General features: G+C 46.1%; 8 protein-coding genes across 8 annotated transcripts; 2 read left to right on the top strand and 6 right to left on the bottom strand.

Moving 5' to 3' along the window:
- Nucleotides 1-612: 612 nt before the first annotated feature.
- BO88DRAFT_458008 (uncharacterized protein) lies at nt 613-1,185 on the bottom strand (the record flags this gene model as incomplete). The annotated part of the gene is made up of 4 exons (XM_025711018.1): nt 613-662; nt 723-869; nt 964-1,044; nt 1,110-1,185. The coding sequence occupies 4 exons, from the start codon at nt 1,183-1,185 to the stop codon at nt 613-615; spliced, it is 354 nt and encodes a 117-aa protein (XP_025558271.1).
- A 1,899-nt stretch (nt 1,186-3,084) lies between these two features.
- Nucleotides 3,085-4,119, top strand: BO88DRAFT_350931 (endo-1,4-beta-xylanase; the record flags this gene model as incomplete). The annotated part of the gene is made up of 1 exon (XM_025703516.1): nt 3,085-4,119. The coding sequence occupies one exon, from the start codon at nt 3,085-3,087 to the stop codon at nt 4,117-4,119; it is 1,035 nt and encodes a 344-aa protein (XP_025558270.1).
- A 1,611-nt stretch (nt 4,120-5,730) lies between these two features.
- On the bottom strand, nt 5,731-6,942 carry BO88DRAFT_491419 (zinc-dependent alcohol dehydrogenase family protein; the record flags this gene model as incomplete). The annotated part of the gene is made up of 3 exons (XM_025712856.1): nt 5,731-6,222; nt 6,292-6,696; nt 6,780-6,942. Coding segments are annotated over 3 exons (1,060 nt in total), but the record flags the coding sequence as incomplete, so codon positions are not given.
- Nucleotides 6,943-7,495: 553 nt separating this feature from the next.
- Nucleotides 7,496-8,119, bottom strand: BO88DRAFT_350941 (glycoside hydrolase; the record flags this gene model as incomplete). Its single annotated transcript, XM_025703518.1, has 1 exon — nt 7,496-8,119. A coding segment is annotated over one exon (624 nt), but the record flags the coding sequence as incomplete, so codon positions are not given.
- Nucleotides 8,120-9,249: 1,130 nt separating this feature from the next.
- Nucleotides 9,250-10,033, bottom strand: BO88DRAFT_408415 (uncharacterized protein). Its single transcript, XM_025707709.1, has 5 exons — nt 10,006-10,033; nt 9,782-9,936; nt 9,630-9,726; nt 9,475-9,524; nt 9,250-9,419 (listed from the first exon to the last, which is right to left on the bottom strand). The coding sequence occupies exons 2-3, from the start codon at nt 9,855-9,857 to the stop codon at nt 9,638-9,640; spliced, it is 165 nt and encodes a 54-aa protein (XP_025558267.1). The 5' UTR covers nt 9,858-9,936; nt 10,006-10,033; the 3' UTR covers nt 9,250-9,419; nt 9,475-9,524; nt 9,630-9,637.
- A 1,667-nt stretch (nt 10,034-11,700) lies between these two features.
- BO88DRAFT_474195 (uncharacterized protein) lies at nt 11,701-13,349 on the top strand (the record flags this gene model as incomplete). The annotated part of the gene is made up of 3 exons (XM_025711799.1): nt 11,701-12,329; nt 12,381-12,468; nt 12,531-13,349. 3 exons carry the CDS (start codon nt 11,701-11,703, stop codon nt 13,347-13,349), a joined length of 1,536 nt encoding a protein of 511 aa, XP_025558266.1.
- A 141-nt stretch (nt 13,350-13,490) lies between these two features.
- On the bottom strand, nt 13,491-15,312 carry BO88DRAFT_374378 (NAD-dependent succinate-semialdehyde dehydrogenase). Its single transcript, XM_025704299.1, has 2 exons — nt 13,803-15,312; nt 13,491-13,751 (listed from the first exon to the last, which is right to left on the bottom strand). The coding sequence occupies exons 1-2, from the start codon at nt 15,173-15,175 to the stop codon at nt 13,628-13,630; spliced, it is 1,497 nt and encodes a 498-aa protein (XP_025558265.1). The 5' UTR covers nt 15,176-15,312; the 3' UTR covers nt 13,491-13,627.
- A 1,522-nt stretch (nt 15,313-16,834) lies between these two features.
- Nucleotides 16,835-19,163, bottom strand: BO88DRAFT_350943 (glycoside hydrolase; the record flags this gene model as incomplete). Its single annotated transcript, XM_025703519.1, has 9 exons — nt 16,835-17,224; nt 17,294-17,803; nt 17,848-17,990; nt 18,048-18,080; nt 18,139-18,215; nt 18,276-18,359; nt 18,409-18,907; nt 18,960-18,975; nt 19,035-19,163. 9 exons carry the CDS (start codon nt 19,161-19,163, stop codon nt 16,835-16,837), a joined length of 1,881 nt encoding a protein of 626 aa, XP_025558264.1.
- Between the last annotated feature and the right edge of the window lie 128 nt (nt 19,164-19,291).

Here is a 19,291-nt window from a genome sequence, read left to right as displayed (position 1 = left end):
TCAAAGTCCTTGTGAACCCCAACATTGTAGCTCATCTGGGTGATTTGGCTTCCCACTTGGCCCCAATATTCCAGCGTTTGGAAACTAAAAAAAATGCTAGTGAGCAGCAACCACCAGTACTTGCTTGATGGTGTAAGCAAACTATACCGCTAGTCTACATGTGATTTACTATATCTACTCGTCGTATGCTATCGTACTTGAGGCTTGGTAGTCATACCTATCGAGTTCCAGCAGGAAATACTAGAGCTCCAGACTGATATAGCAGCTTGTTATCAGCTAGGACTAGCTCCCGTGCGAAGATCCATTCCTGAATTCGAGACCAGCAAAAGAATGGCAACAACGCTAGCATCATACCACCATCATGGTTGCCATCATGAGAAACAAATTATCAACCAAGTTTTGGCATGAATGAATCAATTCTTTCTCAACTACGTCTTGTCCCGCTTCGCGTCAAGTGCGGGCCTTCAGTACTACCTAGCAGTAAAATGAGATATACTATTGCCAGTCAGTGTGATGGGTCCCGTTTGTGAGTCTTAATTAACCGGGAAAAGCATGCTACTAAACTTTCCTCCATGGTAATAAGGAGCTTGGCTGTTTACTCACACACTCGATTTACTTCCTTTCGCCGCCCAAGATTTTCGCGAGATCTTCCGCTTGATTACCTTGAAGTTAGTTAATATGAGACAGTATAGCGCAGCGTATTCTTCAAGAGAGATTACTACCTGTGCTTTGAAACTGCGGCGCATTGTTTCGATTTTGAGAAGGGGCAGCGTCTGCAGATTCTTCGAGGCTACTCATAGTGCCACCAAGCACATTCGTTAAGGTCTTAGCCGCGACTCCTGGATCAGCCATTGATTGTCCTGTATTAGCTAGAATAGCATCAGCACCGGACTATTCATCGCCTCGACAAAGTGGGGAGGCTCAGTGGGTGAGTTGTAGCACACTCAATATTGCCGTACATACCTGCAGCAACAGGACCGCCTTGTCTAAGCCCTTTGTCGACGGCTGCGATAAGCGGAGCCGCCGTGTTGACGCCTTCGAGGTCTGTTATAGAGAAACAGAGAAGATTAACATGATATAACGGAAGAGCAGCTTCAAGGGATACAAACCCTGAGGCATAGGGATGGCTGTAACAAGGCCAGCAACTGCCAGGAAAGAAGTAACGGCAACAGTAAAAGTCTTCATAATGTTAAGGGTGGATGAATTTCTGAGGGTAATTGTAAACAAAGATCTTGAATGAGGAGGAATGTTAGACTGTGGAGTGATGTAGGAAGAGGGGGAGCGAGTGCTCTTTTTATATCGTACAAAATATCTCAATGAAGATACTTAACAATCGAAAGATAATGCCTCAATAAACAATAGTATGTGCCACATTCGATTTACCTCCCAAAGTGAGATTATCTGACTTATGTTTCAATGAAACATATCGTGTGGCTGATATTCATGGGCCCTTTGAGCGGAGACATGATGACGCTAGTAGAACATTATTGGCATTATTGGATTTCAAGTTTCTCTACCCGGTGAGTTGATGCTGATAGACCACCTTGTGATACAGGGAAGTAAGCCGTCTGCCATTTAACAAGAATTTGAAATCATGCATTCTTATTCGGCCTAATATCTCGGAGTTTGCGGTTCGCCCAAATAGAATATAGAGCGGTAAGCAAATCAGCAAGGCCTTTATACCTTGGGATGTCAATACTTTTCAATCGCGATCCGCGTTAGGGGCACTATGTCTGTATGTAACATAATAAGTAAGATTAGTTTATCAATAGTCTACTGAGGTCCTTTAGTACACCTTTTCTACCTTTCTATGCCCTCTTCAGAATATAGACGTTTGTGCAGGTAGTCTTACCTTTGGTATGAATTGAGACATCTCCCTCGGTCAATAGCTCAGGTAGACGTGATATTTCATTGTTCGTCTAGCGGTAAGTGTCTGAACAGTATAGGTTCCGCCTCCTGGCAGGCATTACTAAGCTGACCATTATTGCCAGGAAGAGTAGTGGCTAGTGTCTGATCAAATGAGAAGGCGTTCTATATATAAACCCTTAAATAGGTTGGATATATCATGGTATTTGATTAACAACCGTGTTTCCCTAACTCGAAAAGGGCCTTGAGCCACAACGCTGAAAGGGAAAGATGTCGGTCGAGGTTTCATGTTAATGCTAAGCAGCCACACCATTCTCCACTTATTTGTGAAACAACTCTCCATACGAGGCCCGATAACTCTCGAAATATGAAACCCTGTATTTGTCCACCCTATTTAAAGAGCTATAGCTGCTCTGATGTCGAGGACCGTAAGCTGTATACTGCGACGTAAAAAACGCAAAAAGTATCTTGCTTTAGGTGGAATATACTTTGCTACTGACCGGCCCACCTGTTCTCTCGGGTTAGTGGGATAAGCATTGATAACTAGTATATTAAATATATTCTAAGACACGATAATGTTTTCATTGACTTGGCCTATTAATGCAGATGATGAGTGACCGGTTACTGAGGCGTCTGATCTTCTCCTTTGACCTTGAAATGGAGAGTATGTCAAGGTTCTAGACCTGGCAACTGCATCCGGAACGCTTCGTCTAACTTGTAGTTTTAAGAACAGATTGACCTCCACTGAGTTCGTTGAGCTATACGACGAATTTCCTATTCTTATTCATGAGATTTACAAGTAGAACCAGGGATAACCATAGCAGATCTTCTGATTAGCTTAAAACTTAGCAGGAAAAACAGGAGATACCAGCATTAAGTTCTTATGTGGGTCGCTGGCAGTGTGCTCTGTACGAGTATACGAAGGATCCAAGATCTCTTGCTGGTCAAAAAGTCTCGGGAATACTTCTCGTGGCAAAAAGGAACGATGGTTCAACAAATGAAAAGGCGCGTTCGTTTTCGTATAGGTGCCAAGCTTCTGTCCTCATCGCCTGCTACAACGGGCATAACAATGATAGACCCACTATATCCACGGCATTGCGATGCCATGTTTCCCGTGTGAAGAACCTATAAATACCTTGACTAGAAGACTGCAGTGAGATACTATTCAGTACCAAATATCAGGAAAGAAAAAAAGAGAGCATATATTCGTTCAGAACTATGAAGACTTTTGGTGCTGCCACCCTCATTACTGCATTGCTCGCCGCGAGCGAAGGAGCAAATGCCTTCACCAAGACCAACACCAGCCCATTGAAAAAGGTAGCAGAAAGCAAGGGTGTCCTTATTGGGTCCGGGGCTATCAATCCGAATTATCTCAATGATTCGTTGTTTGCGACAGTCCTTGCCGATCAGTTTCAAAGCCTCGCTCCCGAGAATGAGTTGAAGTGGACATTCATACACCCGACCCCAGGCCACTACAATTGGAACGCGACCGACCGCCTTGTCAGCTTCGCGGAGAAGCACAGCATGGTAGTTAAGGGCCACGGGCTCATCTCGAGCTGCTGCAATCCCGATTACCTGCTCAACATCACCGATCCCAAACAGTTCCGTGCCGCCATGGTCACTCACTTCGAAGCGATCATGCACCGATACGCCGGCAAGATGGATCGGTGGGACGTTGTCACCGAGACTCTCAAGTCAATGGGTGGCGGCCTACAGACCAATGACTTCTACAAGGTGCTTGGACCTGGATACATTGCAGACGCCTTTCATATCGCTAGGGCAGCGGGCCCAGACGCCAAGTTGTTTCTCAGCGAGAATCTGGTCGAGTCGCTTCCCGGTAAGCGTCAAGAGCTCTACGATCTAGTCTCCGGTCTTGTATCGGACAAGGTCCCGATCGACGGAATCGCATTACAGATGCACGTTACCGATGTAGCTCCGATCCCTGGTGTGATCACGGATATCATCAAATCCTACAATTCTCTTGGATTGGAGGTATCCATCTCTGAGATGGATGTCCATACCCTGAACACTACCCTCGAAACTGATATCTACAACGCCGTCCTCACTGAGGCCCTCGACGCTGGAGTCACCGACATTACCTTCTGGGGATTCACCGATAAGCACGCCTACACCTGGATCAAGGGCGCAAAGCCATTGATGTTCGACGAGTACTACAACCCTAAGGGTGAATTCTACGCTACCCATACTGCCCTGACCAGCTTCAACAACAAAACAAGCCCTAAACAAGCCTAACCAATATCATATCACCGAAGCTTTTTTGGAGGCTCTGTCTACAAGGAGGATTGATGTTATGGGTTGAGATTGTATTCACTGAAGATACAACACTCAGGATGCATGATTCTCTAGCCAAGAGGCCTGCCGACAGCCTTAGATTGATTGCTTTTCCAGCCGCTTTGTATTTGTACTATTTAATAGATTATAATAGATTACCTTGTCTTGTATTCAAAGGATACGCGCATACTTGCTTCCTCATACGGTATCGAGCCCTTTTCAAAAGCTATAAGTTGTTTAATTTCATCTAAAACATACTGATCGAAATACACCATCATCTCCGAGCCCAGGAGATACGCCTTCATACCGGCGCTTGCGACTTGCATACATGTAATCCAAAATGAAACAACGAAGTAGGCAAGACACTTCTATTTGCATCATTTTGTCGGTATTTCCACACTGGCACCATCGCACCGCACACTTGTCAGGGAAAATTAACACTTGCGAGGGCTCCCGGGCTTCTTTCGATGTGATGGCGTTTCAGGGCAGTCTCTTGTTTCCAGTAAAGTTTGAAGAGCCAACAATGTAAAGCCGTTATTCTCCATGTAGAAAAAGAAGGAATGGAACGTCGGGCGGCAATTTCGCCTATTTTGTCCATGGACGAAGTGGTTCTAACGGATCTGCAGAGCTTAACCGGTTTCATCGAATCATGGGGCTTGCTCGTTCCCGCATAGACTTTTGAGGTCCCCGTTCGTGTTCGTACAGCCGCAGAGGTTCCACATGGCTAAAAAATAGCATGTAACTTAAATATGGGACGTACTTTGGTAGTATGATTTTGAGCAACGGTCCATTGACCTGTGTCAGGATAGCTGATCCTTACACTTCAATATTCATCACGGTTGGATGTTGAGGCAACCATCTATGTAGGTCATGTACTTGGCACTCAGGCTGTTATATAAAGCATTATTTCACACTTGCTCTGCTGTGTGTTTTAGGTAACTAATATAAGTATCCTTTCATTATATTCTTTTACTTTATTATCTCTTGTTTCAATTATTTACTGAGAAATTTAACGTAATAAGTTATAAAATTAGTCCTTGTGCTACACAATTATATAAGAATCATTATAACTACCGAACCACAAGGCGGGGAGAAGTGGGTTGCTCGAAATGATACTGTGGAGGATGAGGATTCGGTTCTTTGGCACAGTAGGTTATACTCTTCCCAGTGTATGTCATCTTTACTGACCATCTCAATGGCATACGGTCTTACCCACAACCCTCGCATTGAGGATTTCCCGGTTATGCCGATGGAACGTTTCAGCGTCATCCTTAAACCCGATGGTTTCTTCACGAAGAACCCAGCACTTGACGTTCCGCAGTTCTGCCAGCCCTTCGACAGATCCACCCAGCATCCCGAACCCTCTTGCTGCTCAGGGCCACAGGATCGGAGTCAGCTGAAGCTGTAGAGTCGAAGAACATCCCAAATCTACTAGTAAATAATGATGAGAACATTGAACGAGATAGCACAAGAATGTCACTAAAGAAATCTTATGAATACAAAGCGAACTTTTCTCAAATCCGCAACCAACATATCCAAATCAGCATAGTATACAGGGCCTGCTTCCCCCCTCTAAAATCGAATGCAAACCTTTGAAAAATGACGCTGTTGCTGTAAATACTGATATGCCTCCTTGGTCTGTCTACAATCAAAGACCTGATCATCCAAAACGGGCTTGATGTCTTTCTCCTCGATGAACTGATTCATCTCGCGATACTGATCACGAGTGCCAAGCATTAATCCTCGGACAATATAAGTATTGACCAGACAATCCATCAACGTAGGAACGGAAGTATTCTCGGGTGCACCACCAAGTAACCCAGCCAGAGCAATGAGACCGCCAGCGCGAATGGCTTTAACTGATTGCGGCAGAGTCGATAAACCACCCACATCAACGACAATGTTGACTCCCTGGCTATTCGGAGTGAGACTTTTAGCTGTCTCTCCCCATTTAGAATCCTCGCGGTAATTCAGGACATGATGAGCACCGAGGGATTTGAGTCGCTTGGCTTTGACAGTGGAGCTTGTTGTTGCAATAATCGTAGCCCCTGCAGCCAAGGCAAACTACCAAATATCACATTCATTAAAAACGTTCGTTCCAAGTAATGCATCCTGAAGCAAAGCTAGACTCACCTGCAATGCTGCAATCGAAACACCTCCAGTCCCCTGAACAAGAACCCAGTCTCCCTTCTTAGGCTTCAGTCCCTCAACTCCAAAAAGAGCGTTCCAGGCAGTCAACCCCGAACAAGTCAACGTGCTGGCCTGTAAAAAGTCCAAGTTCGCAGGCATATGAACAAGAGACGATTCATGAAAAACTGCATATGAACTAAGCGTGCCATTGTAATTGTGACCCAGTCCAAATTCGCAGACATCATTCCAAGACGCCGCCTTATCGGAAGGCAGACCGGATGTGAGATGCGTACAGACCCGATCACCTAGTCGGAAACCACTGACGTTGGAACCGACGGCCTCGACAATTCCGGCGCCATCAGAGCCGGGGATGACGCCGGGTCGGAAATGAGATAGTTTGGGTTCACCCTGTACTCATCAGCAGGTGGTCTCAGAGACGCGAAAGAGGCTCTCGGGATTTGGCATGTAGTCTGGATAATGATATCACGTACCCTGGCAATTACTATGTCGCGATAATTAAGAGAGGCTGCATGGACCTTGACCAATACTTGATTGTCCCCAATTTCAGGGACGGGGGTTTCTTCTAGTAATTGAAGACTTTCGATGCCATTTTGGCTGGGCAGAATCCAAGTCGAAGAGGTTTGGGGTGCCATTGTGGGTTAATTTGGCAGAATTCAGAAATAAGCAGTCCAGTTTGCTTATAAGACGGAGAGGAATTCTTGCATTAGCAATGGTTACAAATCCAATACCGAATTGACCTCCACACACACTCGTGTACAAGAGGGTGGGTTAGGTGGGAGCCGAATTGCGTAGAAAAATAAAACCTTTTATCTCACTGGAATGTATTGAATTGGTCAGAAACCATTGCTGAAAAAGGCGAATTTGAGTGGTGGGGATAATTGCACGAATCATTCAACCGGATATGACGGCATTCGTGAGTCAGTTGGCCCACAATATACAGTGTGGTTAGGGTCCACTCATGAATCAGACAGGCTCCTCATTGGGCAACTAGTAGTAAATTTCCTAGTTAGCTAAAGCTTTTTCTCGCAATGGCTCTTCCATCAAGTTCCATAACCTCTCTAATCAGGACACACTAGCATCTAGCATGGTGATCCCTGGTGGAAAGTTTTGCGGGCTTGCTGAGCATAGTTTTAGCCGTGGTTTACGTTAATATGTGAGAATCCAGCAGACCGTAACATAACGCCACCTAACTGAGGGTAACTAGCAACTGAACAGCTAGGATTGTGTAAAGCTGCACCCAAAGATATTCGAATTGACTATTTGCGATAATTTGTTGCATATTCGGTTCAGGGATAAGGCTTTGTGGTGCCCCAGTGATATAGTACCTATTTGAATGAACGGAGTTGAAATTAGATTGCAGGTTATTGATGAGATATTGGTAACATTCAATACCGCCAGATGTCTCAATATCGAAGTCCCAGCCATTGACCAAAGTTGTTCCAGAAGGTCGATGTACAACATCACTTTTCGTATGTCCATATGCGTCCCAGAGGTGCTGACCAATCATTTCAGCCTCCTGCTGTGATGAGAGATAATATGCTCCTGTTGCACCACCAAGCGAGAGAAGTACTGTGACTCCATTCATTTGGCATTTCTTGATTGCAGCACCCAAATCTTCGCACTGAAAAGAGTCGCCGCTCGGTAGTAACGAGCACGACTGACCAATTGTACCCGATGGAAACATATTCCCATTGCCATACTCATAAAAAGCTAACACTAATAGGTCGATGCCAGCTTCTGGTACACAGTACGTGGACACATCATTGTCTTGGAAAGCGTTTCCCCCATTTTGTCCCCAGTATATTGCGTTCAGAAAATGAGGTCACTGAACCTCATAATCGCCCTCGATCGGCACTGCCGATACAATGGCACCAAGAAGCAAGCCTGTGAATAGAATGTGAGAATGCATCATGCCCCCTATTCGTGGAGGAAGCTTGAGCAAAACCCGATTTATATTGTCGAGATTGTTTATTGCACGTCATAGATAATTGGGTCTACAAAATTCAACAAAAGAAGAACTCCCTTGATCTGGAATGAGCTGCTTTAATATATTACTGACCAACAGAACTTCTGAAAGCGACTGAGTATTATCCGCAGTCCAGAAGACAAAGTCACCACGCGGTAAAGCAATTATCTTATAACAAATTTCAAAGAATATTTAGTTTCCCATTTATGTAAAAGTCACTATGGTATTAGAAGTCATTCAAGATCGTGACTATAGAGTACCAGTGTAGCATCCTCGCCATTGAAACCTATAAGTACTGCTGAAGGGATTCATTAATACACTGGGAGTTCATTTAGTATGGCCTTAGGTGCATGTAGAGATGGAGCCCCTGCCTCCCAACTACACTATTTAGCCAAATACTAGAGCTCTGGAGCATCAGGCTTGGTACGCGCAGCCTTTATAAGCTTGCCTTTGGAAGCAGAACCACTTCAGCGGGATCCTCCTAGGGGCTGTTGCTTCTACTCGTATTAAGCTTACTTTGACCGTGTCTTTTTATCCATACAAAAAATTAAATTCACAATGATAGTGCATTTACCGTTTCATAATTTTGGCTATGGCTACACAACCTTCTATAATTCCGGTATACGCCGTTATTACATACCTCATTGTCACGTATTACTGCGGGCCTTACAAGTAGGGGAATGATGTGCGCTGATATATGCTGCTATAGAATCGTCAGTGCTGTGTGTCTTACGTTATCTGTTGGGCCCTGGAAGGTGCTTGTTAAGCTCAGCTGAGGTCGACATTTGAATCTAGGCCGACGGCAGTTCTTAAGTCGGAAAACCCACCTTCGGTTTCCCGGTCTATGTTGTATGAATGGGGTAGATTCGCAATATAGATGAAGTATCAAGTCTGTTCTATAATTCAGGTCTGTAGGCTACGTAGTAGAAGCTCGTAAATTTCAGTGGAAATAACCCCTAAACATGTTTCATTGTTACTAAAGGGTGCACGGAGCTCTGTCCTAATAGAGATCTGCCATAGGCTCTGTTGAAACAACATAGGTAGAAGCCTTCCTTATCTGGTGCGAGGCAGGTTTAGCCAAACATTCGCACCTTCCAGCCATCTCCTTTCTCCGATCAGATTCTGCTGTCTCCTGTAGTGTAGACTTTGATGAGCTTAGCATGACGCGGTATAAGGTAAACTCTCTCAAGAGTACTTACTGCTGTCTGCCGATCATTACGCAGTATGTTGAGGAGCAGCGGTATCTTGACTTTACCCATTGTTAGTATTCGACGCTGTACCTGCTGCATGACTCCGATTATCTGCTGTTTGCTGAGAGTGCAGTGAAACATTCTCCCTGTTATAGTACACATACCTGCAGCCTTATATAGATGTACCACCTTTAGCACCAATTAGAGCTGGAGAAACTAAAACCCCAAGTCCCGTAGCTTTTCCGATGTCTCCGGCAAGTCCTTTTACATATGGGATCAGTTTAGCTTGTAAACAGAAACTTCAAGGGTTGCATACCTTGTGGCGCAGGGATTGCCGCAACAAGCCCTATAATTGCCATAAAGGAGGTAACTGCTACAATGAAAGCCTTCATACTGTCATATATAGCGATATTTTTGAGTAAAATTATGAAGAAAGAAATGGAATAAGTGTATAATAAGCTATAGAGGGCTCTAAAGACTCCGTTTATATAGTCAGTATACATTCAGGAACGGACTTAAATGGATTATCACAAGACATACTTTTCAGGCAGAATCACGATCACATTCAATAGTTCTTTTCGTAAAAAAGCAATGATGTGACAAGATTGAGGAACTCAAAGTTAACTATATAACAATTATTGCCTCGGGTACAATAGTGTGCATGCAACCTCACTTATTATTGATTACGTAATATACTCTGACTGTGAACGGCACAGTCACATTAAAAGGTGCTTCTCAACATGGGTAGTTGGAGCGGCTGTCACCTGGCGATGCAATGAAACTGGCTGTTACTGATCAACGAGATGCATTTGGCATGGCACGTTGATTTTCATCAGGCTAATATCTCAGAATTCGCGGCTCGCCCAAGCTCATCGTCTGCAAAAATCGTGGCTCTACTGTTACAGTGGCATAGAATCCCGGCGAGCCTTGTGGTCTGGAACTTTTGCTCTTTTCTATCATAATATTCTTCTATAACATCTCCTTCAATATTAGCTTGTTTGATATATCATGATGTTCCGGCTGGTAATCCGTTAAAGTATTAGCACAACCAACCTGACAATTCCACGCGCTTACAATTCGTTTCCAGCACACCATTATATACATGTGTTTATATGCATACTCTAGGCCTTTGTTTGCGTCTCTAAGCCTGCTGGTAGCTCCGACGTTCTACAGATTGAGCGAACACAGGTTATGCTCCACCCATCGCACGTGCATTGGTCACGTTCATATCACAAGTGGGGTTAATCGCAGCGTCATTGAGTTGTGATGTGAGGAGATATGTCTACCTCTGTAGTCCAATCATTATTACCCTTGCTGGTCAAGGCCATGTCCAAAAGTCATATCGCTCAGTTTGCTCCACTAACTGCCAATAGATGCCGTTCCAATCAGAGCACTCACGCTCAAACACATGACCAAGAGGTATGACTTGTCTAGAAGAATTCTTGATACGGACGATGTCTAGTCTGTCGTGATTTGGCGAGGTTGCGTTATTCATATATTATTCCGCCAAGGGAGAAGTGCGAACTTGAATGGACAGTAAGAACGGGTAAGTGTGACATTCGTTGGCGGTGGACATTATAGTAATGTATACCACACATTCCACTTCAAACGACATTGATCGCACATGAGGTCTGGCGCGTCGACCTCCATCCTAAACAGGTTCTCTTATCATTATATCTGGAATAAATATTGGTGAGGTGGAAATTCTCAAATAATAATTCTGTTGGTGTTATAATAAGTCCATGACACCAAAAAAAGCAGCTACAGCGTTATCAAAGCTTCTGATTGAAGTCTAATTTCCAACAAGAAGTCGGGATAAAATTGCATCCGAATGTATACTTGATGGGTTCTTGCCTTCTGTTTGTGTAGGGTATCGCACGGGACCCTTGTCGTATACTGTAACTTGTGAATCTTGCCCTTTTATCAACCCATATTAGCTGGGGTAGGCACCAGAAATCAGAAACATCGAATGATAGGCATGTGTCTCACGCCTCTGTTCCTTGCAGCATATCAAAAGCTGTACGTTTACTGGTGCTCAATTCTATCTTTACCAGGAAAGAGGGGAAGCTAATACGTAGTATTAATTATATTCTGAGACAATTGATTGCAGTAAACCACACGGCGACATTCCTGTTCAACCACCCACCTGCCCCTTGCCTGCACATGTTGATCATGTCTCAATAAGCGGTGTATATCCCCGCCCAATACTCATAACGGCTTTTGTTCCGAAGCAAAATGAAACTCAATTCCCTAGTCTTCCTCATATGTTACTTGTGTGTTGTCTCGCTTATTCCTGTTTTCCTCGTTCTCATAATGGCCCCGGGCAGCCAGAACTCGCGATCGAAAGATAAATCCGAAAAAGCGGATAAATCTGACAAGGTCGATAAGCCCGTATTAAGTGCTATTAAAGACCTCAAGGCATCAGCAGCAGCTGTACTTCAGCACCTTGAACACCTTGACACGGTTGAGAACTTGAAGAGGCAGGTCAAAGAGCTCAATCAGCAATTGGAGGAAGCCAATGCAAAGGTCGAAAAGGCCCAGGAAGAGCGGAATGGAGCTGATATAACGAATCAAGGATTGACAAAGTCGTTTGAGCAGCGCTTTCTGGAGTGGAAGGAGAGAGAGGATAAATTGGAAGCTCAAGTAAAAGAAGAACGCACCAAGGCTGAATTGATTTCGCAAAAGAAAGACCGGGAATGGAAGGAACAGTTGGAAAAGTACAAGAGAAAGTTACGCAAATTAGAAGAGGAACTTCAGTGTGAGAAGGAGAATAATACCGGCCTAGATTTGCGTCTACGACGGACTGAGAAGACACTAAATGACCTTCGTGAAGATATCAACGTCATACATTTTGAAAAAGACTCGTGAGAGACATCAGACTCAAACCTGGGGTTGAAATGCTCACTCGCCAGCAGTTTCTCCAAACGTTTCAAAGATCTCGATGACAAGCTCTATAAGCTGACTGAACGCTTCTTCAAGGGCCCTTTGCGGCCGTTCGATCAGGTAAGCCGCAGAGCTGGCATGAGTTACTGAGGGAGAGAAATATTTCTCTGACATAGAGGCAGGGACAACACCATTTTCCTCGTACTTCCCAACCGATGTTGTTTAGCTACGCTGAGAATCATACTGTTCCATGTGCCCGCCTAGCCCAGTTACTCATTGCGGATCGACTTGCTAGGGATGTTTTCAAGCCTATGTGTATTGCATCACCGAAAGGGCTCAAGTGCATGGGCGATGAAATTCAGAGATCCGGGAACGAACCTCGCCAGAAGGCAATACTTCGCTCCCTTCTCTTCAAAACCTTCCATGAAGAAGAGGAAGAACAACAAAGAGAGGTTATAAAATTAGTTACCTCTGAGCTCCTCCACGAGCTAGAAGAGAGGTTGAGCCCTGAGGGTAGTAGTGTGTTCAAGGAAGAGTTAATTACCTATCTGGAACTGGCTGCCAAATTATGGAACCAGATGAAGGAGGGATCAGATTGGGTTTTGGCGTCTTCCGATTGGCACAACAACTGCGCGGCGTGGAATAAGGTTCGGGGGCAATCGAGTAGTACTGCGGTGGGGCAGCAACGACTACTACCAGGAGCTCCATGGTTTGTCATGTTTCCACAAATGTATGTTGATGGAAGTGATACCCTGTTATATCCGGGGTCCTTGTGGTCTTTCGATCCGGCGCCGGCTGAAGAGAAGCGGAATGCGCAATCTCCTCGAGCTGGGCGAGTGTCAGCGCCTCGGAGCTCCAAAAGCCCAACTGTAGCGGAAGCCAGCTCTGATCCGGGGGTCCCAGCGTTTCGAGGTCTTGCATCGAGGGATAAGGTTTCTGAAATGGGCCGCAGAGTATCTTCGGATTCCGAAGGCCAGCGAAGATGTAAATCTACTTGCTGAGCAAAATCAGTTTAAGTGATAAACACGGAGAAGTGATAACTACACCTAAGAATTTGCAAGACAAAACCCAAGAATGGAGACACTATTTAGACTATTCCCAAGTGAGACTCTCCCTGTCTTACAGTGCAGCAACTGAGCATGATTTCTTCATCGACATCGAATTGCTCAGCACTCTGTCAATTTATTTATCTATTATTTGCTGCATTCATGATGTCTATGTGAAGCTATCAACTCGCCCTTTCAACCCATCACTTCTGGGAGCCATCATTTATGGCCTTTCACAGATTTGCCGAGCGCACAGTGTTGATACCACCAGTCACAACCATCTTGATGTTGACATAATCGTCAATGCCGTACTTGCTGCCCTCACGGCCCATACCGGAGTGCTTAACGCCGCCGAACCTTCTACAAGTCAGCGGAATCATCATCAGGATCAGGATGAGAATAACTTACGGGGCAGCCCAATCAGAAATAACACCCGTGTTGATAGCCACCATACCAAACTCCAGTTGCTCAGACACACGGTGTGCCTTGCCCAGGTCACTAGTGATCAGATACGATGCCAGACCAACCTCGCAGTTATTCGCGCGGCGAACAACTTCCTCCTCTGTGGAAAACTTGGCGAGCGCCGCAACCGGTCCAAAAGTCTCCTCCGTGGCCACATGCATAGTGTCATCCACATTTCCGAGAATGGTGAGCTCGTGGAAGTTCTTGCCGACAGAAGATAAAGTGTTGCCACCGAGGAGTACATTTGCACCCTTGCTAATTGCATCCTTGATGTGTTCCTGGGTCTTGGCCACGCCGTTGGTTAAGGGGCCGTGTGTTACGGCAGCATTTTGGCCATTGCCAATCTGACACTTTCTCACCTCCTCGACGAGTCTCTGGCTGAAACGATCATAGATACCCTCCTGGACAAAGAATCGGTTCGCACACACGCAGGTTTGGCCAGTGACCTTGAACTTGCTGATCATGGCGCTCGTAACAGCGGTCTCAATGTCGGCGTCGTCAAAGATAATGAAAGGAGCATTCCCACCAAGTTCAAGACTGAGCTTCTTAAGGGTGCTGCTCGACTGCTGCATGAGGAGCTTGCCAACGCGCGTGGATCCAGTGAAGGAGATCTTCTTGACAATATCCGACTGGCAGAGCGTCAGGCCCAAAGTGGGAGTGTTCTCTAGAGCTGTGACAACGTTCAAAACACCTTTAGGAACGCCCGCGCGCTCTGCAAGTACAGCCAAGACATTGGACGAAAAGGGTGTCAGGCCATCCGACTTCAATACAACCGTGCATCCTGCGGCCAGCGCAGCAGCAACCTTGCGCGCTCCCATAGCCATGGGAAAGTTCCAAGGGGTAATCAAGCCACATACACCGACTGGCTCCTTAAGAACCTGTGTACGGCTTGATGGGTTGCTGTGAGGAATGATATCGCCATAAATTCGGGGGGCTTCCTCGGAGAACCATTCGAAGAACCCAGCGGAGAAAAGTGCCTCTCCTTCTGCATCACCCTTTGCCTTGCCGTTTTCTGCTGTGATGACTCTGCCAATATCCTCCTTATTCTCGACAATCAAATCAAACAAGCGACGCAGAATGCGCCCGCGCTGGCGGCCTGATTGCGACCGCCATGAAGGGAACGCTTTGGCAGCGGCTGTGATGGCTGCGTTGACATCGTCTGTGTTTGATTCAGGACAAGTTCCGATGATTTCGTCAGTTGCGGGGTTGTAAACGTTGAAAGTCTTGTTTGATTTTGATACTACCCACTGGCCGTCAATGTATGACTTTTCGACAAAGAGGCTGGGGTCTATTAAGCTCGACGCGAATGCGGGGGCCATTTTCGAGGTCGTTCGTTTATGTGTAGGAGGACTAAAGGTCTTGGGTATAATGCACAGGCAGAAGATGAAAATGCAGGAAGAGTCGACGCGAATATAAATTTCCTGAGTATCTCTTTGTGTATATCTGAGAAATTGAATTTATCCTTCATCCACTGGGTACACTGATTCAAGTATATAGAATATGGCTACTCCATATGTTATCCCCGCTCGGGCACGGATCCTCGGGTCAAAGAACCCCTCGGGTGAGTACCGATCTTCCCGAGCGCCATTATATCCAATGATTGGCAAATCTTCAATTGCCTGGACCTTTTTAGTAAGTCTTTCCTACTCTTACCAAAACAATAGTATTGTGAGGGGTTGACTGCAGGACGTGACCTGATACGTCACTTGCCTGTTTCGTTCAAGCTACACCTTCCAATCGTGCGGAAATACATTCTCGATTTCGATCCTCGGTTATTCTAACAAATCACACTTTCTTAAATACCGCCTATCATTGGTATGCCTATCTTGAGGAAGGTGAGTCTACAATATACCATGAATACACTGTAGAGGATAGCCTATGCCACCCTAAGCACGCCTAAACTATATCCTTAAATTCACCAAACTAAGTAGGCAACGGGTCCGCTACCTCCACACTGAACAGGATACTTAACATCAACCCAACCTAAAACATACCACTCTCAGTACCTGTTTGATCTACACTGCCGATCATCCCGAGACATCAAACACGGCTTCAACCTTTTCCATGTGTATGCGTTTCATTTACGAGCGAAGTTATCTGATCCGCGCAGCTCGACGCGGACCCGACGCTCCATAAGAGGAGGGGTAAGGCTTATCTCGGATGTGAAGCCGAAGCTGTGGAAACCCTCGGAGCAAACCTTGAGGATCGAGTGGATACTGAGCCCCAACAAATTTGTCCCGATGCTCCCGATATATGCAGTGCGCGAGTCCAGTGCTCACCTAGATTTGTTTTCATATGTGAATTACGTCCAGGTGACAACGGTCGAAGTGACATGAAATGAAGTGTATGAAGGAAGGACCTTCTCTTCAGAAGTTCGATCGAAAGAACGTACACAGAGCGCAAGCCATATCTACAAACCAATACATCACCACAGGCCTAATCTATTAGCTGTCTATCATCGCAGTCAATTTTTGTTCGCTAAGAAAATCCAACATTGAATGCAGATATGCCAAGCATACAAACAACCCGAATCATAGCATCCGCTGTAATCACCTTCGCAGTCGTTATACCCTTTGTTCTTGCCTGTTTCTAAAACTTCTCAGTGCATGCCCTATCTTACATTTGCAGCAGCCGCAGTCGCGGCAGAAGTCAGGGACAGCTCCGAATATTGCATATGACGAGTCCAGGAAGTAATACATCTAACTTGCATACAGCGTCAGACAGTGAGCGGGTTTGAGTTCAATTTAGTTCCTTTATATTTTGAAACATTTCGCTGGGATTTGGGATTTGAGCGCATCGCATGTGTTTAGCGAGAATCTATTTTTTTCCCTATTAAAGACAACTGTCTAATTTATCTACCTGTCTTTTTATATAGTTTATATTATTCGGAGAGACTAAGTTAGATTAAGTGAAGAACAATCAACATGTATAAAATCAATGATTTAGCCTATCGATATCAACGAGAACCGCCAAAACCTTTAAGATACAGCCAACACCGCAACTGCCCACGCCGGCATATCAACAGTGAAGCTTCCGCTGCCAGACACAGTAGAGGTCTGCGTCGTAATCGACACATCATGAGGATAATTGCTCACTGTCTCTCCACCGGAGAGCAGCTGGAGCTGACCGGACGTCGTACCCTCGATGTTTATAGTTACATTCTGTGAAGACGACCCGTAGTTCGCCAGTTTGACGTAGTACGTGCCCTCGTCAGACACGGATGCGACCCAGTAAAGCGGATCAAAGTCGGCGGTCGTGTTGACGGGAAGGACTGTGGAGCCACGGTTTGTCGAGAACATCTTCTGGACATAGTACGATGTGGAACCGGTTATGGAGTCTGGACTGGAATCCAGACCGAAGAGATCGGGCTGTTGCGGAGTCAATATTTCTGGATAAATTACTGGGAGCTGTAAGTGATGGAAATTTTAAGCACTTACCGACCATTCGGCCATATCGAAATGCTCCAACAAGGGTGCAAAACTAGCCATCTTGACAATGTCGCTGTTGCGTTCCATGCCGATCATGTAGACGGCTTCACTGCAGGATCCCTGCATGTACGACCAGTAGGTAGTGCTGCCATCGTTGCCGGTCGTACTGGCGTATTCGCCGACGAGAATAGGCCAGTCGCGTGACCAGTTGTCCCATTCGTCGAAGAGGTCGATGAACTCGTCGGGTGTGAGGTAGTGGTGGATATCGGTGATGACGCCGTCAGGGATGGTGGAGGGGAGGCAGGAAGTATCAGTTGTGGAGGCGACAATAGTCAGGTTAGGGTATGCGGCATGAACAGCATCGTAAATCAAAGTGAAGCGGTTTGCGTAGGTACCGCAGCCGCTGTTGAGGTTGTCTTCGTTGCCAACTTCAAGGTACTTGACGCCCCAGGGCTCGGTGCGGCCGTTCTTGGCACGCAAGGCGCCGTAGGTTGTGTCTGCGGAGCCGAGGACGTACTGCTAGTGTCAGAAAGGCCCTGGGAATATTTTGTGGGGTGGCATACCTCGAGCTCATTGAGAATGTCGTCGACATAGGGATCCAAGGCTGATCCGGACACGATGCCACCACCTAGGGAGAGGCCACTCCATACAGCAAGGAGTGGCTCCATGTCCATGTCCTCACACCATTGAAGGTATTCATCGAGACCTAATCTTTGAGTCAGTCTGGCTTTACTTTCGAACGGAGTTCACGAGCTGAGCTTACCAAGTGCGTCCGTGTTGGGATAGGTCCAGTCACCTGCACAAAATGTAAGTCAATGGCGGTCTCCTTAGAAGACAGGTACGGGTCTCCGTACCTTCGCGTCCTGGGCGATCAACGACAGGACCAATGGTCTCGTTCCACTTCCAGCGATCACTAGGGGTTGCACCTTCTCTGAAACCAAGTTAATACGAAGCCCAGCGGCCAATACAATCCCGATTCGTGGGGACCTACAGATTATTGCCTCCAGGGAACCGCAAGAAAGACGGCTTGATGTCCGCAAGGAAACTAGCAACATCATTACGCAAGCCGTTATACCTGAGCAATATTAGACTGTCGCCAGAATAAAACGATTGGATACACTTACCGTGAGTTGTAAGTAGGAGGAAACAGCTGCACCAGGCCAAAGTTCAGAGAGCTCCCAGCCACCTTGGAAGCATCGAACCGTAGCTGCCACACATTGTGCGCATCTGCAGACACGGACGAGCTGAAAGAAGTCTCATAGTAGGTGAAGTTGGTGCTGGTGCTGTCTACAGTGATGTTGTGATCCGCGTAAATGATCCCACTCGAGTTTCCCACGAGTCGGAGATTGACGGTGCCAGAATAGTCACCCTTCATATAAAAGTAGTTGTCGTAGTCAGTCCCGAGAACGGGAACACCCTCATACCCTTCATTTGCAAAGCCAACGTAGCCAGTTGCTCCAGAGGGAACGGCTACCTTAAGTGTGGAAGTGATGGCGCTGCTAAGAGGATTGGCCGTGTCTTGCGATATAGTCACATTGCCTACCGCGCTATATGCCGTGAGGCCCGGGTCGTCGCCCTGGAAGCCATTGTTGCGGAGTACTTGGCCGTGTATGCCACCATCACCTAGCACTGGTTAGTGTGCCATTTCCCATGTGGGTCAGTTGATCTGGCATACCAGAGTTGTTGATATCCTATATTCAAGCATATGAGCGACTGCAGTAATGAGATGAGGGCGAATCAGAGTCCTTACCTCGAACATGACCCCATAAAGAAGGGGACTCGACGAATTCCCACCACTCTTTGACACTGTCAGTTCAATGGCCAGCGTCTGGCCGGCAAGCAATGCCGCGGCCAGCGAGACCAAAGTAGACGAATACATGTTTAGATGCTTCTGAGTTGGCGACTCTACTTTGCGATCTCATATGAAAGCTACAACTCCCCGGAAGGGGCCATCCCTTAAATACTTTGGGCAGAAATAGTACTAGTATGCAGCCTGCAAGACTAATT

The sequence above is a fragment of the Aspergillus vadensis genome, assembly GCF_003184925.1.
Source record: "Aspergillus vadensis CBS 113365 unplaced genomic scaffold BO88scaffold_30, whole genome shotgun sequence".
Classification (NCBI taxonomy): Eukaryota; Fungi; Ascomycota; class Eurotiomycetes; order Eurotiales; family Aspergillaceae; genus Aspergillus; species Aspergillus vadensis.
The sequence above is the reverse complement of the archived record's forward strand: the minus strand, read 5'-3'. Positions and strand labels throughout refer to the sequence as shown.